Source organism: Scatophagus argus, chromosome 8 (genome assembly GCF_020382885.2).
Source record: "Scatophagus argus isolate fScaArg1 chromosome 8, fScaArg1.pri, whole genome shotgun sequence".
NCBI classification, from domain to species: Eukaryota; Metazoa; Chordata; class Actinopteri; family Scatophagidae; genus Scatophagus; species Scatophagus argus.
In genome coordinates this window covers 5,243,503-5,257,165 of record NC_058500.1, presented here as the reverse complement: position 1 = coordinate 5,257,165, position 13,663 = coordinate 5,243,503, and the positions used below count along the sequence as shown (strand labels likewise).

Genomic DNA, 13,663 nt, shown 5'->3' with positions numbered 1-13,663 from the left:
AAAAGATAACACCAGATACCAGTAAAAATGACTTGAATTTCAGGATGGTATCTTTAAATATCTTGTTTTGTTTGACTAGCTTTTTGCTTAAAAATAACTAAAACCATTATTCCATTATCAAATTGCAGACTGATATTTGCTGACTAACTAATCAGTAAATCAACTGATTGTTGCAGCTCTCCATTATGCCATAATTCGAATGTGTCATACCCGTTTTTAAATAACCTTATCTGTGGAGATGCAATAAAATCCTAATCCATCTGTTTTCATGGTGTAATTTCACCTAATGCACTTCTGCTGGTTGTGTAATGTGGTGCTGCCAGCCAGAAAATCTGGACCAAGGCCAAATTAAACAATTAAAACATCAGAATTGTTTTCATCATTGCTTTTTTCGATTAATTTTGGAAACACAATCATCACAACAACATAACACAATCAACAATAAATAACATAGCAGAGAAGTGTTTTTGAGGAACAAACAAGTGCTAAGAAATGTCAAAAAACACATTAATATGACTCATGGACAAAAAAATCCTTCCATTTCTCAACAACTGGAACAGAGTGGACATTAAGTCTGACAGGTGTGTGTTTGTGTGTGTGTGTTTGGATTGCTTTATCAGTGGAGTTTTTAGGAGGCCAGTTGAGCCTGTGGAGGGGCTGTGATGCAACAAGGAGTTTACGGACAGACACTGCCCATTGACGGTAAAATGAGGAAAGGGGGTTGGGCTAAATGTTCAAGAAAAGAGGTCATCCTGTGTGGGAATTTCCCTGTCTCCTGTCAGCATGCGAGCCAGGATCAGGGAAAGACTGAGCGGGGCTCGAATAGGAAACAAGGGGTCATCGAAGAAAGAATGCCTAGAATGTTTGAGTGAACTTCTGCCAACGCTGACAGCTACGAGAGCGAGGACCTGTGCTGAAGAAAGTCACAGCAACAGAGCGCTGGACGTTAAATTATTAACTCATAACGTGACACATTACCTTGTTTCTGTGTTTGTGTTAATTAGATTTTAAACTTTTCTGGAAATCTAGTACCAAAAAAAACAAAACAAACAACAAAACAAAACATGCCAGTTGTGTTTGCACAGTTTCGTATCCAGTAAGGCTCAAAGCCAGGGAACAATGACTTACAGCTATTGTCCTGTACATGGAGGACAACAATGTCTTATTTAAATGTGGGTGTAGCATTCTTCAGCCGATGATGTGTTGGAAAGGGAGGATATTGCACAACAGTTAAAAGCTAAACTGTTCCATCATTGAGTGTGTTGAAATATTCACTGTATCCAAATGTCATCTCTCACAGAACAAAACAGCAACAGCACAGTTTTAATACTTTATTTGGAGCATATAACATAACTTTTCAGTGATAGCAAATACGTCCCCTCCTGAAAAACTAACAGAGGTGGATTGTGCTCTTGTCTGCAGTTCGAAGCGAGAGTTAGACAACATTCCCCACCCTGAAACGTCACGGATCACATACAAATCCCACCGTGCCTTTTTCTTTATCCTCTCTGTCTGGAGTTTGCTTTGCTCGTGACAGATAACATTTTGTATTGTGCACACAGTGAAATGCAGTCTCAGGGCTTGGTAAATTCCACTGCAAACAAATTGTGGACTAATCTATCATGTCTGGTCTAACCTCCTTTGTCACCACCATTTTTAACTTCTACATTTTCTGCTGAGGGGCTTCCACTTGAGAGTTAAAATGACGTTTGCTCAGGATTATTCATATCTCTCATGCACTGACTCTCACCCAGATCTTGGCATTGAAGCAAGACCCGAGGTGGTGTGAGGTTAGTTGCTGATTAATTTCCATGCAACCTTGAACCCCTCTCTAGGCCAGTGGACCCAGCAGACTATTGACAGAGCCGTGTGCTAAAGATAAAGCTTACATTTCTGTGCTGCGTGCAGTGTGGCCAAACGTTTTTGCTGCTATCAGCAGTATCATTTCAGTATAAAATGCTTGGATGTATTTCCTAATCTGAGGACTTTTGTGTTAAATCAGTGAGTAAACAGAGGAATGCAAATGGCCTTACAGGTTAACCAATAATAGTGCGGAGAGTCAGCTCTTCGCTTTGGTTGGTCTGGTATAAACCAAGTGATTTTGAACCACGTCACCTTTGTGTTTCATTTAAACTTCACATAAACCTTGTTTTATACTCTGATCAGACCACTGAAGGCCATTTCTCTGTTTGTGGAAACCATAAACGATAATGGATCGAGACGATGGTGATGCAAGGCATTTTGAAAACGTCACAGGCGACGACTACATTTTATAAAATTCACATTCGTATTCTACAGTATGTTCTTTCTTCCAGTTTTGACATACTGGCCTGAATTAAACGATTACAAATCCGCCTTACTGTGGCGTCAGTTTTTATCTACAGTATGTTGGAAATCACACGTAATACACAGTCTGACTATGGTGAGTGTGCATGTCAAAGGCAACCATGTCTGTCTGAGCCAACACCTGCTCCAAAAGGACAGAAAAGAAGGAATTACAAATGAAATTGTTTAAACAAAGTATAAATCTGTTTAATTCAATAAAATATCAAGTACAATTAAAGCATTTCCCTTTTAATATTAAATAATTAGATTTATTTCATTCATTGCCAATACTATTACAAAGAGTTGCATCATTTCACTGCAGCACAACTCTTCCCTTGACAACCACTGCTCCAAATACGCAAAATGTAGAAATTCACTCGCATGTATGTAAAACCTGCACAGAAATACTGCGTACACAAAATTACATCTGAGAATAAAGCTATGGCGACATGTGAAGAAACGGGAATGATTGCGCAATCCATGCACCCACTTCTACAGTCCCATTCAAAGAGTCCTTGTAAACTGGTGGTCGCTGTCTTCACCTGTGAAGCGTACCTTTTTCAACACTTGATCACCTCCGGCTCTAAAAAATAAAAGTCCATGAATGATTTGACAAGCGGTTCAGAAATCCGTGTTGGGTCTCTGGTGGAGGTTTTTCTTAACATTGTCCGGTGGCGGAGAGCAGGTTGCGCAGGGTGGCCAGCTCTCTGGACAGCTGCTCTACGCGCTTTTGTAAACGATCATTCTCTGCAGCCAGTTCCAGCACTTTGTGTTGAGTCTCCAAGTTGCGCATTTTTGCTTTGTCCCTGCTCTTCCTGACGGCGAGGTTGTTCCTCTCCCGCCTCAACCTGTACTCTTCACTGTCCTTGTCCAGGCGTTTCTTTGCTTTCCCGCTCGACATTTTGCCGCCGTGCGATGGTGACCTGCTCTTACCTGACGGGGCAGGTGTGCCGGGCGGGCTGGAGCAAGTCGAGGACGCAGTGGAGATGTTTCCGAGACTGCCGCTGGTGGACTGGTATTGAAGGTAGGACCTCATGTCAAAGCCAGACGACCCATTCTCCATCTTCACGTCTTCCTGACTGTCTTCTCTCTCACCAGCAGCGGCGACGGCAGCAGCCTTGTAGCGGCTCCCGATGAGTTCAGGGCTGAGCACACTATCCACCCGGGTCTCCTGCAGCTCTGTGTAACCCAGCGCGTAGGGCTCCCTGGGGTCTCTCAGGTTGTCGCACTGACTCGCCTCCAGCTCGTTCAGCAGCGAGTAGTTCTTGTAGCCCTGTAAAGCTGCCACTCTCTTGATCTTGTTCTCCGCCAGGAAGTCTGCGTAAACGTCCCCCTGCTGAAGCTGCTGCGGCGGACAGTGCAAAGCCGAGTCCAGGTAAACACTGAAGTCTATCGCTCTCTCCCGCTCTTCAATGCCCAGCTCCGTCATCGAGTCACCGAGCCTCCAATATGAGCCGCTGCTGATGGGGCTGATAATGCTGTCTCTACTGTGGATAGCAAAGCTGCCCTCGTCGTAGAAGCCGGCCACTTCCATGGATCTTAACACCCGCCGGATTGCAGGAGCATCGAGGGCTGAGACGAGACGCCCTGAGAGGTTTCTGGTTCACTTGCCTCAGTTGTGAAAACCGCTCAAGTGTCGTAATGTTGTGAGTTTAAATCCCTCTGTCACCGCCTGTGACAACACGCAGTGAAACTACTTCGAGGAGACTGTTCGTGTAAGCGTCAGAGAGGAATTGACAGGTCTTCCTGTCTCGGGGGGTTTTATTTAAAAACCAGGGGGCGGGGTTTAGCTGGGCAGGTGTGTGAAGCGCAGCGAGGAGCCAACCGGACAACCTGCGCTGCTGTCGGACCTTTCCCGCATTCATAATATTCATATATAAATATACATATATTAGTATTATGATCTCTGAACACAAATATAGAATATATATATACAACTATATAATAGAATATATATATATATATTTAAAAAAATAACCCGTGTTTTGTGTGGCATTTGTTCCAGTTATTTGTGGCACAGACTTTTGAGTCGCAGCAGCAGAATAAATTGGAGGGAAATGCAACCTTAGCGGCTTTCATTAATTTATCAGAAAAGGAACCAAAAACATAAAACAGAAATAAAAAGTAAAAATAAACGAAAACACCAGTTGCGTTTACCACAGTACCGCGCGACAGCTTCCATAACAACATGCGGTGAATATTTCTAACCAACATTTTGGTGGACAGCCCGACCACTCACGCCCTCTACAGTCACATCTCATCAAGTCGACAATAATGGAAAAAAAATCCTCTCAGTGGCAACCATTTTCTAAGTTCATGCGTAATCATTTAATGAGGAAATGCTCATAAAAGCAGCAGCCCTGGACACAGCAGACAGCTGCTTCCCCACAACACTCACAGACTGGTTTAAAGTGGTCTGTGTGTGGTCAAATTGTATGAGATGATGCATCCACTCCAATACAGCAAGAAGGTCAGAGTGGGTGTTATGAGGAATGTGATCAGCCTGGGTTATGTTTAAAATGGTTTAGTCTGTTCCCTATAAACTCTAAGAGGACTTTTTATATCTTTGTCATCTCGGTTTTGCTTTCAGAACACTTAATTTACAGTAAATAGCCAACAAACCGGACACGGTAACTTGACTTAGCTCTTGGTATCATATAAAAAACTCAGAAGGTCTAATGAGCCTAAATGCAGACAAGCTGTTCTTCTTAGCTCTTGTTATGAACAGAAACTTGTGTCATTTAATGTCATTTAATAAAGTCTTACTGCCACCTTGTGGTGAGGTGAAAGACTGCACAAGCGCAACATCACACAGTTCACATAAATATTTATCTTCCCAGAAATGTACACTCTTCCCCTTATCCAAGTCGATCCTCGGAATATGCATTCACCGGTGTTAGAGATTATTCTGTGAGGTATTCGAGTCTGTGATTGTGCTGTGCTTTCTTTCTTTTTTGCATGGATTAACTGCTGTCTGCTGTCACCAAAAATGGTGACTGCCAAGATAGGACATACACAACACATTTTAAGGTCCATTGGGAAAAAATTGCTGTTGGATCACTACTGGCAAAGCAGTCCAAATCGGTAGTGTAAGTGCCCTGTCACCTTCAAGATTCAACAGAATACATGTCCGCTTCATTGTGTGGCCACAAAGAGACCTAAACAGTAACCATGAGTCATGCAGTGTGGGATAAGACTCCTTGACGCTTTCAAAACTCGATTAAGACACAAAGTCTCTCTACAAAACTGCCTGGTGTATAATCCAGCCCTGCACAGACATTTTGAAGTACTCAGTTTTGTTGCTTAAGTAAAATGAAGAATAGCACAATGTAAAATAATACTTAAAGGGGGCCAGTAAACTCACCCAAAGTGGTTGCTGGATGGGCAAACAGCTTGATAAACCGACCAATTTATACATTTATATACATAATATGACATAATCTGATCTAATGGTTTGTAAAAATGAGACAAATGTAATGGAGTAAAAAGTAAAATATTTACCTGAAGAAGTTTAGAGTAGAGGTATAAAGTAGTTTGAAATGGAAATACACCTGCAAAACGCACAATTACCACAACATTCAAGGTAATATTACTACTTAGTCTAGTCACCAAGACATATACAGCCAAGTACAGTATTTAAATACTATTTTTGAGGTGGCACTTCACTTGAGTACTTCCAGTACATGCTTTTCTCTTAAACTAAACGCTACATTTCAGGGAGAAATCTAATTTATTCAACAGCTATGGTTCGTTTTAAATCATCCTCAATACTTAGGTAGTCTTCTACTGTACTTTGACTTGAGCACAGTCATGGATTGAGGACATTTAGTCTACTTGTCATGGAGTATTTTACGTCTGTCTCTTGCTAATTTAGCTTACTACGATCCTATTCAACTTCTTGTTTTGAACAGCCACAGTGACAAGTGGCAGCTGGAGAATAACGGAAATGCTAAAATGTATTCGAGTGACAGAAGTGATGTTTCACGACAACTGACTCAGTATGGGCACGTTAAACAACAACATGTATCTTAAGTTTGCTAATGTTAGCTAACATTAGCAAACAAAGGCAGTTGGTCACACCTGCAAACTCCTCCGTCCGCTCCATGGTTGTAGCTGTGGTTTCTCACAATCTGCAGGGTGAGATGACACTGGAACACCTTCTCCGGTGCTTACGTGTTTCATAGCATGTCGTGTTTCACATCACCACAGAGAAAGACAGCCCCATCTAGTGTAAATCCGACAGTACCTCTGAGAGCAGAGCGGGCACCAGACAGGACGGGTGGGGTCAGAAAATGCGGTCTTTCCCCTCAGAACCCTCATTGGTCACTCGAGTGACTGTGGAACATTTTCCAGGCCGGTGATTGGTCGCTGCGCTCAACGGCTTGCACTTTATTGGTTGAAAACGTTACGCTGAGTGTGGGCTGAGGAGTTGATGATTCCGTTGGTTCCTGGCTGTGAGTAGAGCGACTGAAGGGGCTGGGCCCAGAGTGGAGAAATGGCGAGAATGGTTAACGAAAACGGCTGTAGAGCGGAAACACAAGACCCAGAGCCGCAGGGACCGGGTCGGGGTGCGGTCAGATGGGGTCCACAACACGCCGGTGCCCGAGAACTGGCCAGTTTATACTCCCCAGGTAAGTCAATCCGCACAGCAGCTCCGTCTTACGGGCTTGAACCCGCGGCTCAAGTGTCCAGGAGTAGCGTGACATTAACGACGAGCTTTACACAGCGTAGTTACCAAGTAACAAAGTGAATTTTTCTAAATTAAAAACCACTAAGAGAAACGCCGGTTTACCTTAACCTGCTAGAGATAAATGACAGCCAGCAGTCAGCGCCAGTTCCCACTTGTGTTTGTCACAGCCCCTCTGTTGTTGTTACACAATAGGAATCATGTGAGATTGGCTGGATTTGTGTTGAGTTGCTGTTGTCCTTTGACATTTCGAGCATCAGGCCGAGGTTAGAAGAATCCACTGCTTGTGCTTCAGGCTCAGAAGCCTCGTTTGGCCATGGAGCTGCTGTGACCTTTCATAACTGTGCTGTTGCTAAGTCGGCCCCCGTAGACTGTAACTGTGTTACGGAATAAATGTATTATCAAACCCCCCTAAAAACTAATGATCTTGATTGTTTTGAGATCTGGTCTGTTCTGCTTTCCCAGTTCTCTCACCCACCAATCATGCTTTTTGAACTTGAAAATGCATAGTGAAAGGCCTTCACAAATACTTGCTCCTCATATCAGCCAAGGTCCTTACGTGGATCTCAATGTGATGGTTTTGACAGTTTGGCGACCAGACTTTTGCCTGCCAGATGGGCTCTTTTAGCCTTTAGGATCTCAGGCTTTTTTGAGTTGTGAAATGTTGACAGGTATTTCAGGCCCAGCTGCTTGCCGGTCACATAACAAGCAAAGTGCTAAGGAATGTTTTCTCGCTGAATGTCACTGTTGAGAGGAGGTGGCTGATAAAGACTTATGCTGGCTAACGTACTAACTTTTGGATTTTAGTTTGGATCATGTGGCATCACATGAAGTTCAGATGCCATGGACTGGAGACATAATATGACTTGATAATCCTATCAGGAAAGTTTCATAAACTGCTGCTCATGTATCTCATCAAACTAATATGTTTGCTGTTGTTTTTCATACCAGGCAAAAGATGTCAAGAATGGATAAGTGTTGTCCTCTGCTTCTCTCTCATGGCCTTCAACTTCATTCACCTTCTTGCCAATTTCCATTTGGGGCATTTGTGGCATATCCTGCTGAGTATTGGTAAGCACGGACTGAAAAATCCCTTCATGTTCTGACGTTGTATTAACGCCAGTTTTGTTCTTCAAAGATGCAGTCCAAACAAGCGCTGGTTGTTTTCTCATCCTTTTTCTGTGTTACCCTCCTCCTTGTGCTCATTTTTAGTGGCAGGAATACTCACCGCAGACTTCGCGTCAGGACTGGTTCACTGGGGGGCTGATACGTGGGGATCAGTGGATGTACCCATCTTTGGAAAGGTAACATCTCCACAAGACAATCCCCCCCAATAATCTGAGTTCGAAAGGAACATTTTACTGAATTTACAGTGCATATTTCCACTTGAATGTTTGCTCTATCTTGCAGGCCTTTATACGACCATTTAGGGAGCACCACATTGACCCCACAGCCATTACTCGTCACGATTTCATTGAGACCAATGGTGACAACTGCATGCTGACCATAGTCCCTCTAGCAAACATGGCCTTCAATTTCCTCACCCTCTCCCCCGGTGAGCTGCACATCGACAGACTGAGCCTGACATTTTCTTCCATTCGAAAAGATGGTCTCTAAGCTTCAAAATAACCCAGTTTCCCTTTTGCAGCGGAGATCTACCATATCTTCCCCTGGTACTGCTACTTGTTTGCACTGGCCATCTTTGTGACGCTTACCAACCAGATTCACAAGTGGTCGCACACGTACTTCGGCCTGCCTCGCTGGGTGGTGCTCTTACAGGACTGGCACATCATCCTTCCCCGCAAGCACCACCGCATCCATCACGTCTCCCCTCACGAGACGTACTTCTGCATCACCACGGGTTTGTCTTCATTTCCTTGTGGAGGTTATAGATGAAAATCAGCCTGTGTGCAGTGTTTTGAAGATAAAGTCTCACTGTTTATGGGATGCAAGTCAGGCAGATTCGTAACTGAGCTGTTTTTCTCTCCAGGTTGGCTGAACTACCCTCTGGAGAAGCTTGGTTTCTGGAGGAACCTGGAGGATCTTATCCAGGGTGTGACTGGAGAGAAGCCCAGGGCGGACGACCTCAAATGGGCTCAAAAAGTCAAGTAAACCTGCAGGCTAACTGCACCCTACCTCAGAAGACGCTGGTTCCATCCAGCTCATCCCGCTTTTTTGCCTCACTTAAACTGTAATTCATAGGAAGAAAAACTAACGAACAATGTCTGATGCCATAGCTTTAAGTCTTGCACATTTTGTCTGTTCTTTCAAGAAGAGGGCTCTCTTGATGGATTGATACTCATTGCTCACTCATGGAGATCATCATTTCAGATTGCAATATATCCTTAACTCTTTGTGTGTCAAATACAAGGTGATTTACACATGCTTTTTGCTGAAGAGGTGTGGTCAGATACAGAATTTGAAATGGCTTTCCAAAGAGATTAAACCATCTCTCTTTCGCAGCAGAACACTCAAACAGTCCCAAGAAAGAATACTTGAAAGAGTGAACACTCCTTTCTCTCTCCTCCAGAGCCACAGCTGTTTGTCTGGAGAGTCAATCAGTCGCATTATATTTAGCACTGCTTTATTTTATTTTTGTTCATCTCTTTTCAAGCGTCTACTTGATGTGTAAGTGATAAAATTGGGTTCCAGCCATGGTAAAGATGTGGTAAAGGCTGTATAGGATTTTGCGTGCTTGATACCAATGTTGATAGCTTAAGAACAAATTAGTTAAATACTGTTACATTTATGACCTTTATGCACATTTCTGAGCAGGTGCACACTTTTGGGATATTTATGTGTTCATGAATTAGGTTTAGTCTTGGATTTGTCAATCTGAGACAAGGACTACAGTTACAGTGGAAGAGTCAGCACCAGCTGAAGTATTCCCACCAACATGCAAACTGACAGCACTCACAGTTCAAAAAACGGGTTTCAAAGTAAACTAACCATAAAGTAAATAAAACGAGCCAAATTGGTCATATTGCTGTCAGATCCTGAGCTGGCACTTGGATTGGGATATGTTGTTTTCTGAATGTTATCCGGCCCTTGAAACAGTCTGCATGTGTATCTTCGGTGGTGGTGGAAAAACAGAGAATAAGTAACTCCAAGTCATGTTGAAATGTGTGTAACTGTAGTCAGTGTTGATGCAAGGCCATTAGAAAACCTTGGCAAATTCACGTGTCCTGCTTTTGTTCTGCTGAGTCAGTCTGGCCCTAATCAGTTGTCTTTTCAGACATCATGTGTCCTCTGTGAAAAGCACATTTGGTTCATATTTGACTCCTGGTAAACAGTCAGTTCTGCAAGAAGGAGGCACATGCAGTTTTGTCAAGCTGCCTTCCACACCACAGATGCAGTACTGGTGTCTTTTTTTGTTTGTTTTTAAATTTGCAGCACTTTTCTGTGTTGTTGCAATGGTAATTTCCATTTTTCTGGGATTTATGGCTCCCCACATTTTTCTATTCTTTTATACTGTGGGTCAGTTTCAGAGCGTAACATTCCCTGTGAGTTATGTAGTCGCCATGTACCGTCTTGGTAACTGTGACGAGCAGAGTTGGTGATGTTACAAGGGCTTCAGTGAAGGCTGACGATCCAGGAATTTCTTCACTCTTATGATGAGATTATATTATTAGTTGGTTGAGAGTTTGTTTTTTTTTTCAATGCTTTAGTCATTTGTAAATGTGTTGTACAGCTGATAACTATGCAGTTTAATAAGAGGCCCATAACTATAACGTCTTAACTTGTCTGATTAGATTAAAAAGCCTTTCTTTTTCTAATTGTTTACACAGATTTGCTGAGTTGGAAAACTGGAACTCAAAAAATGTAGCTACTTAATGAACTGCATGATGAAATTACTTTTACCGATTAAGATGTCACTTACACAGATGTAAGAATGCGTGCATGCATACAACATGTAAGCTTGTGCAAGCAATATAGTGGGTCACCAGCTCTCCTTTGAGTTTGGGTAAAGCAGACACTGACCGGGGAGGGTCGTGCTCGCTCCAGATGAAATTAACTGTTCTGCTTTCAAAGGAGGACCCAGGTTTGTACTACCAAAATGTTCACCTCATTCCGAGGAAACCCTGGTAAAGGTTTTCGGGTCTGAGTGGATGGAGCTAAGCTTCAGGTGAACCAGCTGAAAGGCCGAGTTGCGTGTGGTGTTAAATGATAGTGATCAAATTTTAAACCAAAATTCTGTTTTGTATTATCGAATATTCCAGTTTTTGAATCCTTCGTACTTGATTATATAAAACGATTCACCATAGGTCAGCAGCAGAAGTACACTGCAGGTTGCGTAGTGCTTGTAGAGTATTGTGAGCAGCAGTTTTGTGGTAGTGTAATGTATAATGCTGGTTAATGATGCTGTCACGTGTCACCGCGTCAAAGTTAAAATCTTGCTTTAGGAGCTCGACTCCTCTTCTTTTTGATCAGCATCAGACAAAATATTGTCTGGGAACCCATCTGAACTTTGACAGACAGTTTCTTTACTAAATACCAGCTCTGGCATTGGCTCTAGTACTGGATGTTTCAGCGCTTCAGTGAGTTGCTTTTTGTGACAATATAGAAGTCATGACAATTTTAAGGACGTTTTGTGTTTTTGTGAACCATCCGAAATATGATTATAGCTAAGGATAAAAATACTAGATGTGACAAGCCAAAATTAGTGACAAAACTAATAACCTTTAAAAATCTGTGGTGAGCTCACGTGGAATCCATGCCATAAATAATGTTTGCTTTGAGACAGCCTTTCTATAATTGCTCTTTTTGGCTGTCATAGTTGGAGTCTGGGTTGGAGTCTGGTTGCGAGTGTCAATCTAATATACATTGACCTGTTTTTCTTTGTCGTTCTCCAGATGATCTCAGGATTGTGGTTAGAGTTATTAAAGTAGTTGAATATAACTTTGTGGAAAGAGGGGAAAAAAAACACACCCTCCATTAGTTCAGGACATTATTAAGTAGATAAAAGTTGTTAAGATCATTCATTTCCATCAGATTCTGTTGGCCAAAGAAGCCAAATGATTTTAAACACATTGTAGGTTCTGTTGTAGCCATGTATCAGTGCAGTTAACTTGGCCTCCTGTTATTTAGGTGGGACTTTCATCAGTGACTTTGAAGGGTATTTTGTGACGATGTGTGGTAAACTAAATATTTTCCCAGTGAAAACATTTTTTTGTGAAAGCAAATGAAGTCATTGGTAAGTGGTTTGGGCACTAGTCGTTGGTATGTTTGACATGGTGTGTTGAAATCACTTCTGTAATGATCCTTGGATTTATTATTGAATTGCCTTATCCTCCCCCACGATTGATTTACTGTAAATCTTGCCAGCGATATGGGACGATTTATTGACTGAATATAAATTCACTTGCCTCTCACTTCTTCTGAGGCAGGACCCATATGGATGTTGTAGTGGGTTATATATGCTGGTGGTGATGGAGTTTTAGATATCAGAATAATGCCTTGATGCCTTTTTGTTGTCTTCAATTTGGGAGACTAACATTGTATATATTAAACTGTATTTATAAATAAGCTGAATAAACAGTTGATAATTACACTACCTCTTTTCTCCTATAAATGTCTTTCTTCTGTTACTTTAAAAATGTAGCTGTAATAAAACTGATATTGTATTGATCTTTCCCTCTGCCTGCATAATTTCACTATCTTTTCAGGAGTATGAAATCACAGCAGAGGATCATATGTGTTTTTATCAAGGAATACTTTTTGACATGAAGAAAAGAAAATGTGCAGGCCATCCTAAATGCTATTGGCAACACTTTCTCTTTGATTTTTGCAGTAAAATGTCAAAATGTCTGCTGTGAAAAAGCCTTAAAATGTGTTAATGCTCTGGCACCTGTTTGGAAGCCAGCATCATTCAGGCTTATTTCAGCAAGCTCTGCATCCCCCCAACTTTGTGTTTGCCATTTTTTCAGTAATCAACACTTAGTACACATTTGCGACTAATCTATACACTTTCACACCGTTGTTGACACACAGGCTCATTTATGTACTTTTGTTTGGTGTACATTACATACAAACTGCACAACAAACACAACTTGAATCATTGTGCTGCACTATTTTAGTTCTGCTTTTCCATAGCTAAATAATTTATGTTGCCAACAGCGTGGATATAGAAATACTATGTATGGACAAAGGTATTGGGACAGAGCTCTTTTTTTTATTGAATTCAAGTGTTGTATGGGGCTGTTTTTAAGGTTTGGACTCGGCCCCTGACTTCCAATGAAGGGAAATCTTAATGCTTCGGCATACCAAGACATTTTGGACAATGCTATGCTTCCAGCTTTGTGGCAACAGTTTGGTGAAGGCCCTTTTCAATTCCAGCATGACTGTCTGACCCAGTGCACAAAGCAAAGCTCCATAAAGACATGGTTGGATGAGTTTGGTATGGAAGAACTTGACTGGCCCACACAGAGTCCTGACCTCAACCCCATCCAACACCTTTGGGGATGAACTGGAACGGAGATTGTGAGCCAGGCCTTTTGGTCCAACATCAGTGTGTGACCTCACAAATGCTCTACTGCATGAATGGGCACAAATTCCCACAATTCTCACTTTTCAAAATCTTGTGGAAAGCCTTCCCAGGAGAGTGGAAGCTGTTATAAGGGGCACTGACTCCGTATTAATGTCCATGTACTT

General features: G+C 42.2%; 3 protein-coding genes across 4 annotated transcripts in view; 1 reads left to right on the top strand and 2 right to left on the bottom strand.

Annotated features, from left to right (window-relative positions):
• The window catches only part of LOC124062802 (kelch-like protein 12), a 28,628-nt gene extending 21,991 nt beyond the window's left edge, over positions 1–6,637 (bottom strand). The window contains exons 1-2 of one of the 2 annotated variants that reach the window (XM_046395772.1): positions 6,406–6,637; positions 5,827–5,876 (exon numbers count right to left, since the gene is read on the bottom strand). In XM_046395772.1, the coding sequence (XP_046251728.1) occupies positions 5,827–5,876; positions 6,406–6,507 (152 nt within the window). In that variant the 5' untranslated portion in view covers positions 6,508–6,637. The remainder of the gene's footprint in view (positions 1–5,826; positions 5,877–6,405) is intronic. The other variant, XM_046395775.1, reaches the window with a different exon arrangement.
• On the bottom strand, positions 1,319–4,072 carry cebpb (CCAAT enhancer binding protein beta). The gene has a single exon (XM_046395778.1). It carries the CDS (start codon positions 3,857–3,859, stop codon positions 2,984–2,986), a length of 876 nt encoding a protein of 291 aa, XP_046251734.1. The 5' UTR covers positions 3,860–4,072; the 3' UTR covers positions 1,319–2,983.
• A 28-nt stretch (positions 6,638–6,665) lies between the features above and the next one.
• On the top strand, positions 6,666–12,566 carry peds1 (plasmanylethanolamine desaturase 1). Its single transcript, XM_046395779.1, has 6 exons — positions 6,666–6,956; positions 7,964–8,083; positions 8,225–8,316; positions 8,423–8,567; positions 8,661–8,873; positions 9,003–12,566. Exons 1-6 carry the CDS (start codon positions 6,821–6,823, stop codon positions 9,122–9,124), a joined length of 828 nt encoding a protein of 275 aa, XP_046251735.1. The 5' UTR covers positions 6,666–6,820; the 3' UTR covers positions 9,125–12,566.
• Positions 12,567–13,663: the final 1,097 nt, after the last annotated feature.